Source organism: Lates calcarifer, linkage group LG23 (assembly GCF_001640805.2).
Source record: "Lates calcarifer isolate ASB-BC8 linkage group LG23, TLL_Latcal_v3, whole genome shotgun sequence".
Taxonomy (NCBI): Eukaryota; Metazoa; Chordata; class Actinopteri; family Centropomidae; genus Lates; species Lates calcarifer.
This window is the reverse complement of record NC_066855.1, coordinates 3,121,479-3,139,950: the sequence shown is the minus strand read 5'-3', so window position 1 is coordinate 3,139,950 and position 18,472 is coordinate 3,121,479. Positions and strand designations below refer to the sequence as shown.

At 42.4% G+C, this 18,472-nt stretch overlaps 1 protein-coding gene across 1 annotated transcript in view; it reads right to left on the bottom strand.

Moving 5' to 3' along the window:
* Nucleotides 1-966: 966 nt before the first annotated feature.
* Nucleotides 967-18,472, bottom strand: part of antxr1c (ANTXR cell adhesion molecule 1c) — a 33,659-nt gene continuing 16,153 nt past the window's right edge. The window contains exons 12-18 of the mRNA XM_018661087.2: nucleotides 14,007-14,085; nucleotides 11,890-11,985; nucleotides 11,671-11,709; nucleotides 11,022-11,120; nucleotides 10,738-10,905; nucleotides 9,492-9,572; nucleotides 967-3,791 (exon numbers count right to left, since the gene is read on the bottom strand). Of these exons, the coding sequence (XP_018516603.1) occupies nucleotides 3,525-3,791; nucleotides 9,492-9,572; nucleotides 10,738-10,905; nucleotides 11,022-11,120; nucleotides 11,671-11,709; nucleotides 11,890-11,985; nucleotides 14,007-14,085 (829 nt within the window). The 3' untranslated portion in view covers nucleotides 967-3,524. The remainder of the gene's footprint in view (nucleotides 3,792-9,491; nucleotides 9,573-10,737; nucleotides 10,906-11,021; nucleotides 11,121-11,670; nucleotides 11,710-11,889; nucleotides 11,986-14,006; nucleotides 14,086-18,472) is intronic.

Sequence of the window (18,472 nt, the reverse complement as noted above, 5' to 3'; positions counted from 1 at the left end):
CAACCAGAGAAACAGAATTTGAATACTCCCTCAGCACAGAATGTGTTTTTGTTCACGTTCATGGTTATTTATTGATTGTCAGCTGCAGAGTGACATCCCTGGAGCTGGAGGAGATGCTCTGATACACTTGACTTCAGGTCCAACAGTGACATTGTCTCCTACATCCTCTCTGTCTCTTGGCGATTTGGGAGGTATAGAGGTCGAAAGGTTAGCATTAATCTTGTGACCGGAAGGCAGCCAGTGGTGAACCCAGCATGGCCGTGGAAAAAAGTAGTTGGGGAAGTTCAGTGGAGAGCACTCCCCACTCCATCAGCAAAAAGGACGCCTCAGGAGTTTTGAAGAATGAGGAAAATCGTCCACAGCGAGAGGATTTTGCTGGTTTGCTCTTCTGTAACAGGCTAGCTGGGAGTAAGTGGGATAATGGATAACTTAACATGCTAAAAAAAATCCTTTTTTCACTTGGATACACAGCTTACCTCTGTTTTGGGATTACCTCAATGTGCTGCAATAACTCAGATAAAGCTGTAATAACAGTTTTTTGGGCAGCAAAAACAGACATTATATCAAGTTGATGGCTAATATGTTAGCAAACAGCAGCTTATATACACAAGATCAAATTTGAATTTATTTTACATCTTGTTTCAGTGAATCTGGTGAATATAAGTTCAGTATTATCTCTCTTATTTAGCTCTGTTTTAGTCTCCACCACCTCCTAAAGGAAACATCTGGCTCTTTAGCTGCTACATGCTCCATGCCAGCTAATTGCTAACTTTTAAAAACAAATCTCTGACATTATGTTTACCTTTAATTAAAGAGCAAATATCTCACTGTTGTCACATTAGGTTTTCATGTCCTATAAGCTCAGTGTCTTTTGTGTGTGTGTGTATGTGTGTGTGTGTGGGTAGCACGCAGTTCTGATTTTAAATATACCAGATATCGGAAATCACACGCAGTAACCCTCTGGTAGAAGCTTGGAAGTCAACCTTTATTGATACTGTTTAAAAAAGTCATGTCAACCAACAAAGAAAATCATATACGTCTTTCATATTTGCTTCAGTACTGCTGTTTATACATGTAAAAAACACTGGTTAACATAACGCATTTCATCTCATCTCGGGATAACGTCTGCAGAGGTTCCCTTTCAAGCACTGATCTCACATCTATACTGTAAGTCTTTCATGGGTGTTAATAAAGTTATTATTATTAGAGCAAATTAGGAAAGATGCACTGCTGAGACCAAGGTAACACTTTACTGCATCTCTAGCCAAACTTTCAAGATGAATGTTTATTTCACAAATGAAATACATCCACTTTGACTTTCTCATTTAGTCATTAATAAATCACAACAATATAACTGTGTTTCCTCTCTTTGGGTTTAGGATGTGGAAAATGGTTTACAGTTATAATAGCACAATCACATTTTGACAATTGTTGCATGTTGTACATTCTTCTGAAATATTTCAAAGAGGTTCAACTCCAGCAGAGGCTAACTGAAATGTCCAAGAGTGAGATTAAAGGGCATTTTCAGAGAAAACGTGGACGTGGATTATACACATCTTGTGAAGCGATTTACATACAAATCTTTCATTTAGCTCAGCAGTGGAGCTGCTTTTAAGACGCTGCAACCGATTAAGAATGCATGTAGTAACACAACGGTACAGGACATAACTGAATGACGTACATTAAAATGAAAATATATTTTAAAAAAAAAAAATCAAAGAAGGAAATTCCAGAAGGCACTGGATATAGAAGGAGTACCAACATTTTTCAGCTGCGTTTCTACACCCTGAAGTCAAAATCTCATGGTTTTGAGGCAGTGATGTTCCCCATTTTTCCCCATTTTAGCATGTACTTGTTAGCGGCTGTCTTTTCTCCAGCTAGAAGAGAGACACGCAATGTTTTTTTCCCCCAGTTTTAACAACATTAAATACAATGGGATCACTCTCAGTTGTTTTTTCAGTGTAGCTGAGGGGTTGAGAAATGCTGGTAAACCTTATATGACTTTTAACTGGCTATCTGTTGTGTTTCTAAATTCTGCGCACAGTGTCCGTCTTGGTGGTTGGACACCTTGTCGATATTCAAGTACTCTCCTCTTATTTCTCTCGGGGAGTAAAATAAATTAGATGCTCTTTGAACTGCCCTGCAGTTGCAATGTGACCTGCAATGTGACCGGTGATGATAAAACTGACGACATAAAACACACATAATGGTTATCAAAGTACAGTATCAGGAATGTGTATACAAAATGTGAGGAGAGACGTTAACCTGATTTCTGTTTACTTGATTTCATAAGTTTCAATGTCCCAATGCTAACAAAAACAAATACATACTGTAGTTGCCCAGCAGTCTATGTGCGCAGATACCAAAAAAAAAAACAAAAAACAAAAAATATATATTGCTGTAATCTAAATTCAACTACATGAAAAGGTGGTTAAGGACAAAATCCAAAGCCTCAAAGACACCAACCAACATGGCATTCAAAAAACATATCTCAAACATATATTGTAAAAACATACCTTCCTTTTAACATCTGTACACTTCCCTGTCACTGAATGGTACAAAGACTGGACCACAAAATCATGTAACTGTATCATTTCTGTATTAAAGGGTTGGAATTTGTTGGATTAGCATGTTGTTGGATAAAGGAAAAGTCACAAAAAGGTGAAGAAAAAAATTCACAATCGTCGAAAAATTTTATTTTTAGCAAATCGTGTTTTTTTTTTCTCAGTTACAACAACATGACTGATTAAAATTGCTCTGAAATCCAATTCCCAAAACCTCACAGCAATGGAGAAATAAGCCAATCCATTCTGCTCTAAGTTTAACCTGGTTACTCAGGTTTCCACGTGCGACCTACTTTTCACCTTAATTCTCAATAACAATGGCATAACTCAGTAGTTGATAAAAACAACAAAGAAATTTCATCCATTGCAGTATTCTTCTGTGGACTTCCTGTCCCAACATGCTTTGCTGTCCAGCAACAATCCTCCCTGATCTCACAAACGCCAACGCAACAAAAAATATTTCCCCGAATCACCCCACTCACTCTGTATGGGACAAAACGTTAAGTCAAACTGCTTTTCAAAATCATTGTTTTGTTTTCATTGCACTTTAGCAAATTCTAATACCCTGTAGAAAATGACCTTTTCCGATGATTTGAAGTTCACGCTTCACTTTGGCACATTTTTAAAAAATGACACAATGGGCATTGAAGTTAGAAAAATTTCAGCTTTCATAACAGGTTGCTCTGCCATTCAAACATCTCCACGCTAAGTAATAGCATGTACAAAAACTTACATGTATGACTTAATTGTCAGTTTACAGTTTAACTTTACACTTTGCCCTACAAGAGGAGGAACACAGAATGACTGGGATTCAAAATCTTTGGCTTATAGCAGGAGTATCTTTGGCAGCGAGGACCACAGCCTTCGAACTGAGCGGTAAGTCTGTGTATCAAAGCGGGTGCGTTTTTTTGCGGGTGGGTGGGTGTTTGGGGGCGGGAGAGAGGGGTTTGTCTGTGTGATTTAGGGTCGGAGGCTGGGCGGGGGACGCGACGGCGGTGGACAGGGAAGCCCTGGGGGTGTGCGGGATGGCGGCGGACCTGGGAGTACGGGGCCTGACGGGGGTGATCTGGCAGGAGGGCTGGTGGAGGTGGGAGACGAGGAGGTGGTCCTGGTCACGGGGCGGTTGTCCGGCGGTGGAGGCGAGGGCGTGTGGATCGGGGTGCGAGGCGGGGCCTTGGCTGCTGCTGCTGACTCATCCTTCACCCTTGTGAAGTTGATACAACGACCCTAAAGAAAAAGGACAGAGACATGTAAGATTAAATTAAATGTTTTTTTTTTTTTTTTACCCAACTTTTGTCCAGACTGAAATGTCTTAACAACCCTGAAACTTTGTTCAGATTCATGGTTGCCAGAGGATGAATCCTAAAGACTTTGTTGATCTTTTCATCTACTCTACATTAGGTCAGATTTTTTACTTTAATTTATGACCAAATCCCTGAAAAAACTGACTTGCCAAATGAGTTTAGTGCTGATTAGAAATGTTAAATGAAGATAGCGAATGTGTTTAACATTACACCCGCTAACCATCAGTATGTTATCATTGTGTTTCCATCCAAAAGCAGAAACTAATCATGAGATACTGTTTATGAAACATGTAACTTATTCGTCACAAAACACAAAAACATCAGAGCTTTGAGGAGAGCAACGTTTTCATTGTGATTTTTACATAGTTTTCCACCATTAGAGGTTCGACTGGTGCTTTTTTTAATTGCGTCAGCTTGGTGCACCCTCTTCTTCTGCAACGATTTAAGTGGCTCCTCCAGCTCTTAATCTCAATTAAACAACTCCTAGTATCTGCATAACAGCAGTGGGTGGGAATGCACGTTGATTTTCAGTTGCATTTTCTGGAAATTCAGCTACATGTGAATGGAAACCTGACTAGTGTGGGATTTAAAAAGTGATGAAAACAAAGTAGTATGCGCTGTATATGTTCTGCACAATATAACAGCTGGGTTATATTAGTGTAGAATCAGGTTAGAGTATGAAACAGAACACACGTGTAGTAAAAAGTAGTACACACACATGCACACACTCAGGTACAGACACACACAGGTGTCTAATCTGCAGTACATTTGGGTTAAGAGGGCAGTCGACTGCAGGGTCATGGTACAGTCACTGCTCTTTGTATGTTTGTGTGCCTGTGTCTTTCTTTGATTGTCTGTGTGTGTGTGTGTGTGTGTGTGGCCAGCTGGTGTTCCAGATTACACCTAAATCCCCACTTTGATGCCCCCACTATCAAATTATCCTGGTTAGTCCGATGTTCTGTCCCCGATGTTCTGACTCGTTTACTAAAGTTCCCCTTCTCTTGAAGAGACCATATGGAGGAGAACCATAGGGGAGGATTGGGGGTTAGAGGCTGGGACTGGTGTGTGTGTTTGTGGGCGGCTGATGGGAGGGGTGTGTGGGTGGTGGTGGGGGTAAAAGGTAGCAGTTTAGCTGAAACTTTACACCAGTTTACGGTCGACTTATCAGACTGTAAAACAAGTGAATTTGTTCCGGCAGAAATCTCATTTCACTCCTTCGCTACTCGTAAAATATTACAATAACCACAAACTTCCCCTCGGGTTCACAGAGGTCGTTGTTACCGTAGAAACCCAGCCCACTCCGTAGTTGCATATGGTTGGCAGCCAGAGCGGAGTGAAGTAATGTTAATCTGCTAATAACCAGTATCAGTGATCGGAGCCACAGGACCATGGTTTTACAGAGTGGAAAACTAAAGGAACAGGAATTGATGTCACTCATACAGCTGTGTGGGATCAGCACAGCTCACTCCATCTTTAAAAAACACATTACTCACAATGTGTTAAACCTGTGATTCAATAAAGTTTTAATATGTTGAAATGTCTCTGGAAGAAAGGCATGAATGAAACAGAAAAGAGGGTTGTGTTTTGGATCTATAATGTTGACACAGTGTAAAATATCAGAGGCAGAGAAAAAACAGCAGGAGATGAGAAGAAAACAAAACCAGACGGAAGAAAATAATAAGAAACCAAACTGAACCGAGGCAATTCTCCAATATCCCACTCTAAACTTTTGCCCTCTTCTCCAGCCGGCCATCCCTGTCCTCTTCCATTTAGCCGAACATCTTTACATCTACCTCCTTTCTTCTCGCCACAACCACTACATGTAGAGTTAGCAACGTCTTTGTCTCTGACACACATACAACATACAGTCACACTGAGGCAACATTTGGCAGGAAATCAATAAAAACAGTCCCAGGGGACACATTCCATTCATCTCTACTGGTAAATTAGTTGCGGAGAGCAGACACAAAAAGTTGAATAAACAGAAAGGGGGGAAAAAGGACAAGAATTTAGCAGCGACCTCCAGTTTCTGGTCTGTCGCCACTTATCCAGTCTGGCATTCCTAGACACTGATGAAAAAAGAAGCCTGCGTGAGGATCTTCTCAGATTCTTTAAAACTTTTTCTTGCCTCAGAGAAATACCCGTGGAGAGGAGATGTGTGGAGACTGCCTTCTTTTAGTATTCATGTATTCTCTGAAGTAGCCCTGCACTTTGGCTCCATCCCAGACAGAATTTATTTAGATAAATGAATCAATCTTTTCTTTGTTTCTTTTTCAGCTGCTGTAGATTAAATCTGCTCTGGGTAATTAACTGTAAAAACTTTCATTTAGTTCCACAGAACAGCTTCCAGTGCCAGGAATGAGAGGTCACAGGGGAATGGCTTCGTCTGAATATTACAAAGCTCCGCTGGGAATGTTTGAATGTTATAGTACGGTAATACACAAAGGATGCAAACAACAGAATAGCATGAAAAAAATGTGCATTGAGCAACATGAAAACAATCTTGAAATAAATTTTGTGGTCTGTGTAGTTTCCTGTTAACAATAATAATGATAAAGCAGAAATTCTTAAGTAACAACATTGGGAAATATGCTTCTTTGCTTGTTTGCCAAGAATTAGAGGAGAAGATTGATCTTATTCTATTCTGTAAGATAAATATGGAGCTGATGTACTGCCAGTATCTGGCTTAGCCCAAACAGCTAGCGTGGCGCTAACAAAATCTGCCTACCAACACGTATAGCTAGCGAGCTAGCTAATTTACCTTGTTTGTTTGACTTGTGCAAAACTAGATAAACCACTACCTGCATTTAACTGAGACATAACAATAATTACTGAGTCCAGTCTTTGTGTTAAGCTAAGCTAGCTAGCTGGAGGTGGCTAGCCTACAGACATGACCGCGCTAACAATCTAACCATCTACGTCAATGTGTCACTATGTTAGCAAGTAGCAAGTTAACCACGTGTTGCTGTTTATGAAACCTTCAGTGTGTGTAGACCTCACTGCAGATTTAATTCCAACCTGACATTGTTGAATTGCATGTGCATGCGTGGTGCACAGTGTGTGTGTGTGTGTGTGTGTTTAACCCAGCTTCGCTTCATGTACATTGTTCTGTTCGCGCCCAGCTGCGGTTTGAATCTCTGAACATTTTCCTGAATTAAAATAAGCCACACTTCTTTCTTGCTGATCTCCTCCACTGTCTGCAGTCTTACCAAGGTCATAAAATTGTCTAGGCCTGGGCAAAATGTGTGTGTGTGTGTGAGACATGGTCAGTTGGTTGATGGAGACAGCCTTGGCAGTCGTCTGCCTTAGGTATTACCTCATGTCCTTTAGCCAGCTAAATGCTGCCCTGGGGAGGCATGTGTTTATATGAATGAGAGAGAGAGACTTCATGTGGACTAGCTCTACCATATACACTCTGACGTCAGTGTAATGGATGTGGTTTGGTGACATACACACTCATAATGGCCGACTCCTGTCTCAAATTTAGATAACTTCATCCCAGTGGCCTCAACTCTAAGTCGATCACTGGCGAATTCTGTGGTTACGTATGTATACATATATACAGTATGCACACACACACTGTACAGAGCCCATGATAACCAAACAAGCAGAGGGGTTACTGGGTTCATTGCAGGGAAAGAGAAAATGTGTGTAGAGAGAGAAGAGAACGACATGACTGTAACTATCCCAGGTGTTATTGTGTGTCATTTTAAATTTATAAACTATAGTTACAGGTGTCGGTTCGACAGATAAATGGTCAGATGTGCTTTGGTAAGTTATTCTGGTGACTACGGTTGAGGTTTGATGGTAGTGGAGAGTCCAAACTAGAGGCAGCTGTGTCCCATGACAAACAAACCACCAGTATAAAACACATTATTTCCTGTGTGGTGGATTATTCCCCTTGCAGAGCTAACCCGCAGGGAGTGCTACAAACAAGAAATGGGAAAGGTTTAATGACCTGAACATGGGCTGAACTGCTGTTGTAATAGTCATTTGTTAAAAACGTTGAGAAGTGAGTCTTATCATGAGTGCAGGGTAGACGTACTGTTACTGTAAGAACCCACTGTGCAGTTTCTGAAGCAGACACTGAGGCTAGAGACGTCTGCACTGTTCAGGCCGGTTTCAAAGGTGACATTCAGCTGTTGCTGTGGCAAATTGGCACAACGGTGAAAAATGTGCCACAGCAACAGAGTGACCAATCAAGAATCCAGACTAAGTAGGGGAGTGAGCGTTCCTATTAACCTGAAAGTCTGCCAGCTTTGCTCTGACAGCTGCAGGAAATGTAACACCAAACAGCTTTTCAGGTAGAGACAGGACAGAGCCGCCACTGCCACTTGTTTCCACTCTTTCCTCTGTGAAATATGACATTACACTACTTAGAAACCTGTGGCCTGGAAGATGTTTCTGCTGCTTCATAAAAAACCACAAATGACTCGAGGAGGCGGTGTCATTTCAGCGGAAAGAGACACATGATTTCTTCTAGAGAATAAGCATTGCGTCATGTAGATCTTACAAATCCAGCCGCTGCTAAAAGCTTCTTCGGGTAAGAGAATTTTGTGGACAAAGGAAATCAAATCCAACATCTTTTTTATCTGAATGCCAGTTTGCTTTGGTATAGATGTAATCATAAGCTAATGATGACTTTTTTTTTGGGACTGAAAGCTTATCTGGCGGCAAATCCTCTCTCTATACCTGCCTGTGGTGCCAAGAAAACACTCTTAAATGTGGAATTCCCGTTAAAAAAGATCATTGGAAAATACTCTGTTAATAAGGCAGGGATTTAACTAGCGCTTAGTACAGGCCCTGTTGTTCCCTGCTGTGGAAAGGAGGGAGAATAGAAAAGGTGTGTGTGTGTGGGGGGGGACGGGCTCAGTTATGTATGTTTGATTAACATATTGTTGCATGTGAATTGCATTTTCTTTTAAAGAAAGAAAACGAAGAGTTTATGTGAAAACATTTAACATTAAAAGTGGATTTTCTAAACGTGTCAGGGAGATTTAAAACATCCCCAGAGAGCCTCTAAACTCAGTGAACTCCCATCTTCTCTCCACGTTCAAGCCAAACTCTTATCTGGGGCTTTTTGATACAAAGGCTCCGGGTATTAAAACTAAACCATGTGGCTGAGAATTTTTACCAGCTTACACACAGCACACGAACACATCAGAAAACATGAGGATGTGTCTGAGTGGGAGCTGCGGCTCTGCTTTCTGTCCAATTTATAGCGTTTAATGTGAAGCAGGTGTGAGAATGAGGGATGGAGGCAGGCCAGCTGAGGTGTGAGCCAGCTCAGGAACACCAGGAGTGAATAAACCCGGGGAGACGGCTGGACGGGAGGGAGGATGGGATGAGTAATCCGTGCAGATGACTGGCGTGTTTTCAGACTGCAGATGACACTGGATAGTTTTAAAACTGAGCATAACAATAGGTTTCTGAGGCTTTTTTAAAATCACATTTCAGCGTCAAATGAAGACGGAAAGAAAGAGTAAAAGACAGGAAGAAGAGGGTGGTGCAGCTGTGGGTCACTGCAGGTATAAAACACTACAGGAGGCAGGATGAAGGTGGGTGAATGTGGGTGGGGGTGCGTGTGAAAGCATTTTTGATGAAATGAAATACATCCACTCACATGATCCCCGGGCTGGGGTCTCATCAGAGAGACCTGGTCGTACCCGCGGCGGAACAGAGCCCAGATAGCATCCAGTTTACCCTGAACAGAGGGGGAGGAAGAGAGGGAGAGGTTTCACACATCTGGACAGCAAACTCTTCCACACCGCAATCTGTAACTCAATCAAGCGCTATTAATACTGATTCTACTGTATCAGCGAACAGTTGGCGTGCGGTTCTCAGTCGAGGCCGAGAGTCTGCAGATTTTTAAAGCCAAACAAACACAACAGCAGCTGATTCTACTGATTGGTTCCTTCCTCTCTGGTTGTTAGTCATTGATTAGTCACCACAGTTACATCAAGACTTCTGAACGCATCAACCTTTCGTTCTTGTTTCTGACAATGAAGGAGTTTTCCTCAAGCTCAAAGGAGGACAAAAGTTTTGAGCTAAATTCTAGGCTATTGAATGATTTAAGGGTGAATTCTCCATCTTTACTTGAAGGGGGAGGAGCGGAGATCTTCATATGTAGAGATACAGAGAGCACACACACAAGTCGAGTCAGTATTTACTGTAAATTCACCTTTTCCCTGCGATGACTAGGATGTATGAAGAGTGTAGAATTTCGCTATGAATCACTGCAGCGCTGTCTGGTGTATTAAAACACAGCCTTTAAAGCTGTGAGGCAGCAGTGTGCACAGATAACAGTGCTGCTACTGTACGAAAGGCCAGTGTTGCTGCACAGAGCTGTATTGTAGCGTCCGACTGGAGCACAAACAGCACTGACGCCAGGTCTAATACCGTCTGACTTGTCTGCAGTATATGTTATATCACCGATTATGTGTGTATTCTGATAGTTGTTGGGTTTTGTGCTTATGCAACAAATTACACATAAACGCGGGCTGAGCAGGCTTTATTCCTCCCTGCCGTCTTGTGAAAACTCATGGTACGTTTCATGTTTTAACTTCAGCTGAGGGATTTCGGGCTCCTCTGTGGGTTGAGAAAGTTTTGCCACCCTCAGTTATTTGAAACTCGGTGGGCAAGAAGTCAAAAACCCACAGTGGTCAAACTGTAAACAAGGCACATTTCTGAGTTCCTGAAAAGCTACGGAGGCACTTATGCACCAGGGTAAACATTTGCATGCTGTTCCTCTGCCAATTAATGCTATCATAATATCAATCTATTGGAAAATAAAAGACGTTTGTTGTTATTTTTAACACTACAGTGCCCCATTGTGTGCGGGTACAGAATGAAACTGAGGCTGTGTTTACCCGGATGGGTGTGTACCACTTCCGGCTCTGAGGCGGCTTCTTGTTCTGAGGTTTCTTAGGTTTGGGCTCGAAGGGTTCGTACTCCTGCTCCGGCATTTTCACCACAGCGTTCTTCGGCTTCTCCAGCTTGGCCCCCTCCTCAGTCGAGCCCTTCCCTCCCCAGCGCACCTACAGACGGCAGACGATATATGAATATACACGCAGTAATACAGGCGGTGAATGTTATCTAAACTAGCCTTTTTGTTGTAGATTTAATGGTTGTGTTTTAGCGTTATGAATGTCACCTCCATCCTCTTGATCCCTCCAATTCCTCTCCCCCCATAGTATGAAGCATCCACAGTGGGCCACTTCTTCTTAGGCAGGCCATCTTCATCATCAGACTCCTACAACACAAATAAGGATGCAAAAACTGAATTATTTTTTGTGTGACATACAGATTTTATTTTGGTATTTTTGTGTCCCCTTTTTGTTACTTCCTGTTTTATTTTGTAGTAACTTTTCCTGGTTTGTCTCTGGTGCTTTTACTTCCGGTCTTTGTCTGTTTCCCTCCTTTTTTCAGCCCTTACCTGTGTCTCATCTGTAATCATCCCCAGTGTATGTTGTCCTGTGTTGTCAGAGTTTTGTGTTGTGTTCATGGGCTGTGTTTCGTGCTTCCTGTGTCCCCCTCTGGTGTTTTTGGACTTTAATTCCCTTCTGTTTGGACCCTCCCCTTGTCTTCTGGGATTGTTTGTTCACCATCTTCCACCTTCACTGTAAGTGTTTGTTCTGGTTTGTGTTTGCATTTGGGTCCTTACTCCTGCCCTCTTTGACCCAACTGTGACAACTGTCACTTACTGGGTCCGGCGGCTTCGAGGGGACCAAAATGCTGGACCCTACGAGTTTAAATGTCTGTTTGAGGGTTAAGGATGTGTGTGAGTGTGTGTTTTGACTCACGGGCTCAGGGGGAGGTGGAGGAGGTGGTTCTTTGATCACCTGTGGAGGAATAAGACACATGAGAGCTGGAAACAACAGGTATGGTTTAGCTTGTCACAAACACATTAATCACAGCTACACAGGCAGCTCTCAGAGGAACTCCCAACACTTCTAATAAATTTTTGAAGCTCTTAATAATTCAGGATTGACGACTTCCTGATCGTACTTATTGTGTCTTACCACAGTGCAGCAGAGAGGCCAGAACCACCACATGAAGAGCAGAGCCAGCAGAAGGAACAACACCAGCAGGGTGATGAGGAGAATGGTGCCGTCGAACTGGTGAGAGGACACAACACAACACAACACCAAAGCTGATGTTACACTTTTACTCCACTACATTTATTTGATAACTGTAGTTACTCTGCAGATTCAAGTTGAAGATTTAAAATGTAATCAAGAAATAGATTATCTCAACCTATAAATCTTAAGACTTTATTGATCCCTGAGGGAAATTCACAAGCTACCCAGCTCCTATCTTTACCAGCTGCAGCCATAAAGTGATGTATAATTAATGCATCACTATAAAACATCATGATAATATAATGGTACATGATTCTGAAATGGGCTGAGTACTTGTACTTTTGGTACTTCAAGTATATTTTGATGCTAATACTGTTGGACATAAGTTAAATTTTGACTTTCACTTGTTTCTACAGTGTGGTTTTATTACTTTTTAACTTAAGTAAAAGATCTGAGTACCTCTTCCAACACCAGCAGAAGTAACTGTACTGTAATAGTAACAGTAACTGTAATAGTAACAGTGGTGGCAATAAAAACAGAGGTAGTTGCAGTACTTGCAGCAGTAACAGTAGTGACGATAGTATAATCGTAGTAGTGTGACAGGAGAAGACTGATTCTCTTTCTGTCAGCGTTCATATTCATGTTTTTGTTTTTCTCAGTGACAGTGGTTCGTGTAAGTTGTGTGATTCCCTAAATGAATCCATCAGTCAATGTTGCTCACTTTAAGGCAGGGCGGGCGCCCGTGAGCCAAACATGGTTCCCATTACAGACCGCAGATGAGGATCACATGTGGTTAGACTTTCCCCTATCTGTCTTGTGGCAGAGACGTGGGGGGATTTATCTGAGCTCGGCCGTGGGGTCCGTCGCAGGGGGCACATCACTGGAGCCAAATTACTATTTCCCAGAAATCCCCACCTCAGCAAGTTAGTGCGAAGTTTGTGAAGTAATGGTTTAGCAAACAATGCAGAAAATTTTAACAGTGGCCACATCTGTATTTTACTGCGTTTGTACATATGGAGTGTGCGTTTCTCAAGCTATATGGACATATCTTGTGGGTAAACTACAAAGGCTGAACCCCCCTTGATGTGGCAGTTTGGGGAAGGGGGTGCAGGCATTTATTGGGGTTTATGAAGTTGGTTTTCATCCTTTATTTATCCATAGACTTCAGCTTGCGTGTTGTTTACTGCACCAGGCCATACCCATCTCCACTTAGCAACTTGTTGTGCCTCCTTAAGCCTGGTGTGCCTTCAGCCTATATGGTTTAGTTTAGCTGGCGAGAAGCAGCTAATTGCAATGGTATGTCTAATTGAGCTCTGTATATCACTGACCACAACACGGCAGTTTGAATTTCGCAGTCTTTTCATGGATATGATGTCACATGGACTGAGGGAAAACAGCTTCAAAGAGCCTATTTCTCTTTGGCTGTGTGGGATTGTGCTGTGGCCCCGGCCCCGTGTGCTCCAGCATACGCGTTTTATTTTGTTAAATTGCTTTAAATTGTCTTAAATTGCATCTTTAAGGCAGTGAAGCTCCACCCTGATTCACGCTGACAGAGTAATATACAGTCCCACACCTGGTCCCCTATAGGAATCTCCAAATGCTTTGCACAAGGGCACTTCATCTGCGCTTATCTTTCACTTTCACAACCGAAATGTTGAGATTTGAGCTCGACAGCTTCGCGGTCATGAACTTGCCTCTCTAACCTCTTGTCTCCTGCCACCCCAGGGGTGTTCTGATGGTCTTTTTTTGGGTGGATCACTACTACAAACCCCTGTGGTTTGGCTCCCGTAAAAAAAAGGGGGGAAATAACAAAATTTGAGAAAGGGAAGATGAAAGAGATAAAGGAAGCAGGGAACTCACTGCAGAGAGCAAAACAACAGGCTTCTAGGAACACTTGGTAAGAGATGGAAACCACATGCAATAGAAGTGATTTTAATACATTACGAAACTCGAGTAAATTCCTGATTTCATCTTTAACTTCTGAAAACTTCTGATCAAAACTTAGCAGTGACGTTTAACAGCATCACTGGGGGACGGTAAAAGAAGCTGCCACTTACACACTCTGTGGTGGTGATGTGCACGTTGCTGCTGATGAAGGACAGGCCGTCATTCATGCTCACTTGGAGATAAATCACCCTGAAACAAAGCAACAAACACATACAAGACAAGTGAGTGTCTCCATGTTGGGATGTAACTATCACACTAAGTGTTTGGATCTGATTATTTAGTCTCAAGCACTTCCTCCTTAAGCTCAGTTTGTTTTATCAGAATGACATCATTTAAACTTGAGTTCACTCCAAATAACGTCACCGAACTGCTGAGCTGGTTCATCATTTAAAGAGGAAACAACTACAAAACCCACAGGATTAGAGTCAAAGAACACAGATTTTCAACTTAAGAACAAAGTGACGTCTAAGTTACAGAAACTGGAAACAGACAAAAATCCCCTGACCTGGCAGAAGGACATGTTGCCAAAACTCTGTCCAATAAAACGAGCTGCTCGGTAAGTCTTGTGACTTGTGTTTACGAGCTCTGTTTCACTCGTAATTGAGCAATTTGAACCCAAATGAACCAAATACAAAAGTTTTTTCAGTGCGGTTAAAAACAAAGAAGAAGAAGAAAACAAATTGCAGGTGTGATCTTGTGACCCAGTGACTCACACAGCAGGCACGAAGGCCAACCAATGATAGGTGAATCTGAACAAAATGGAAATGGAAAAAAAAACACAATCTGTCTGTTTATATTGTGTTTTTTTTTATGGTTGTGGTCAGGTTGTGTATTTTTCCAAGACATGACACCATACTAAATGCACTCTGAGGAATTCAAACTATCTCTCCTAACCTTTTTTTAACACTGGCTTTGCTCTCTACATGGAGATGGAGCTGCAAAATAACCTCCTTCATTGACACCATCATTTGTGTTGTCTACAGGAAAACACTCCCAGGCTCTTTGCCTCCTCGTCTTCTGAGTCTTTCTTGACGGTCTCAATCCCCTCCTCCTCCAAGTGGTGAAAAACAATTCTGAGAATTTCATGTGACGTCCTGCCCTTGTTCTCTTCTTCAAAACATGTGGATGTGGATGAAAGGCATGCTTTCCAAACACCCCCCCTGCCCCTGCCCCTGTCCACCCCCTGGTCTTATTTGGGAGAGGACCAGGTGGATGTGAATGAGGTCTGGCAGATGGAAAGCAGGCCATGTGACCGATAAACCTGTCTTTACTCTGCCTTGCAGGGCTGAGCGGGTTAGTGGGTGAAGCTCATGATCAATAGCATACGTATCTCACTGACAACAAACAGCTGGGTACTGAAGGACTGAAACTCCAGGACCATCTTAGAGCTCAAGAATGGTTCCTTTTATTTTAATATATGGATATATTTCTTTCATTTTTGACTATTATTTCACATCTGTAGTAGAAACAGGGAAAAAAGGGCAGAGCGAGATAGAGGTATGCCTTAACCGATAGGGCTCCTCAGGTGCAATGTTAGATTCTTTAATACCAATAAAGCTTTATTTGAGCACCACAGTGGATCTAGATTGTGTTGTAGAACAGGTTGATCTGTTCATGGCTGCAGTTTGATGAAAAAATCATGGAATACAGACCATTGGCTTCTACTGACTCAGGTCACAGATGAATAGTTTTGGTTTTGAATAGTTTTGGGCACAAACAGGAGCAAATGTAGTATTTGTTGGGGACTATTTTCTGTGGCGGACTGATACAGAGTTGATTCTGTAGAGAGTGAGACAGTGGAGGTCTATGACAATAAGCTGAGTCAGGCTTTAGCTGCACAGGTAACGCTTATATTTGGTATATTGCATTGTTACTAAAAAACAACAGGATTGAATTGATTCACAAATTCAGGCTGTTGTGGAAGCAATAAGCAGTCTGGCGTAAAAACTGACCGGTGTGCATGTGAGGATGTGGAGGAGAAACAAAGTCGCTGCAGAGGAAATGTTTATTGTAGAGCAGCGTGTCAGACAGCTCTCAAGCAAGGAAATGAAACCGACGGGTCAGACAGTTCAAGCATGGACACACATATACACACACTTGAAAGAGCCAGGGCAGACACAGACATTCATCTGCCACTCATTAGGTGGTGTGGGTCACTGTGCCTTAAAAGAAAAACCTACATTTAAGCACTTAAACGAGTGCCCTGACATAGCCTGCATTCCTGTTTACTTTCTTGTGCACGACCGGCCAAACAGACCAGATTAAGTCATGTCCAGATATTTCCAGCTGGATATATTTAGGCAGTTGAAAACATCAATAGCAGATGGCAAGTTTTGGCATCACTCCCTCAGAATAAAAGAGCAAAGTCTTTTTAGAGCTCATATTCTGCACTAACATCCAATTATAAGAAAGAAATCACTGACAGAAAAGGAAGGAAGACCAGTTTCTACATTTGAACAAAATGTAGCAGTGAAATCACTGTTTAATGAAATGAACGACAGCTGATCAGTCGTAAAACAACTTCATTTATCTTGGTTTCAGTGGAGCAGTTTAAACACTCTCTCAAAGGTTTTTCCACCCTGCCGAGAATCAGGCTGCATGCAAACACACACGGCCACACACTTGAAAGACCAGGCTGGCTGCTACAAGGCTTTGATCAGCCAAAAAAACTGGACGAGGGAGACAGTTGAAAGGGGGAGGGAGACTGACAGGGGATGAAGGAAGGAGTTTCAGCATGACAAAGATAAATAAATGACAGATACAGGGAGGAAAATGAACAGGCTGGCAGACAGGGAAGGTGGGGAGCGGTGGCGGCGCCGGAGGCGGCGGCGGCTGGAAAACAACCAGCAAGAGCCACCATGGCACTGAGGGTAAAGACAGAGGTGGAGTGAGGGGGGGGGAAGATAAGTGAGGGATTGCAGAGTCAGGAGGTTAAGTGTTCAGGCGTAAAGCGACGGAAAGTTTAAGAGTACTAAAGCTAGAGCAGAGAAAATACACAAAGGCAGAAACTGAACTGACTTAATGGGACGTTGAAGGCACTCGATGTTCCCTCAGTTTTACCTCCTCTCCACCAAGGTATCGATTAAAGCTTCAGAGTCCGAGTCGTCAGTCCAGGTCGTTTAAATCTTTCACCACTGCAGTTAAAACCCATTCCTCTCTTCGCATGCCACTGCTAGAGCAAATATTAATTGCGAATGTGATTTATAACTTCAGTGGGAGAGTAAAATGAGGGAATTTGTGTCGTAATTAAAAGTACCCTTAAAAGGTCAAATAACTGGATCCCTCCTCTCCTGCTCTTTGTCTCTCAACGTGTTTAAAGTCTTTAACCGCCGTCCACTGAACCGTATATTCTGTGGCCTGGTGTACTTTTCTTCCCATAAAGACTAAGGTTGGAGAGGTTTGTGGGTTGTTGATGTTGGAGCGTGGTCGGGGCTCTAAAAGGAGAAACACTGTCAGCTGATGAAGAGCAACTCCGGCCGCTGCTCCGGCTTCACCAGAGAACTGTGTGACCGTCCTGTGGCGGGATGTTCGAGTAAACTGACCTCAGCAGTTTTAGTTTTCAACAACCCGTCACCTTCCACCAAAACACTGAGGTGATTACAACAGACTGTGTTGTAAGACAAACCAGCATCACCATGTGTTTTGATTAGAACAGAAATGTACAGATACAAAGCAAAGGAAGAGGAAGTGTTTAACTGTGTTTTTCTATCTATACTCTTTACATTGTGTAGAAGCTTTTAAAGCTGCAGTATCTGTTTTTTTTAGCCACTTAGGTTCATTTTAACAAGCTTTAAACACAACACTGACATATTATCACCTTATCAAAGTTCAATACAGTCGCTTATTTATACAGGGGACAACATGTACATTCATTTGGAGGCGTGTTACCGTTATGTAAGTCCAATATTGACTCGCTTTGTTTTGGTTTCCACCAACTCCTGAGGGAAATACCTGGCTCTTTAGCAGCTAAATTCTCCACTGTTTTCTCTAACTGTGTCTGCTGTTTGGTGCTGAGCAGGTGGCACACGATGTGTTTTTAGGGCTTTTTTGCTGCAGCTGGAAATGACACTGATGTGAGCAGTGACTCTGAACCAAAACAGCACGAAGTTGTGAGCCGTAAAACCAAAACGGTGAACTCAAAGATGCCAAAATGCTCCTTAGAGCAGAGGAGAGCTGCATTGTTGTGTGATAATCCTCTGTGGGTTTGTCACTAGCCGCCCCTTTCACATTACGCATCCGCTGTTAATATAAAAATTGTGGGTCTAGCTTTAAAAACAAATCCATTACAGATACATTCTCAACAGCTGGCCCACTTTTCTACTCTAAGACAAAGACAGACGCTTTGTTTTCTTTTTTTTTTGTCGTCAGAATTTAGAACCAATGACTTGGCAAGTTGTCAGCTGAGTCACGTTAGATTTGTAGGTTTCTAGTCTCGATTTTCTGCAGGGAAGCTTCTGCAGTTGTTTTCACTGCTCGGTTCTAATTCAGGACAGAAGCAGGACAAATGCATGAAGGGTTTACCACTGCGTGTGCTGGGGTGGCTGTAGAGCCTCTTATATTTTGCTAAGCTGCACTG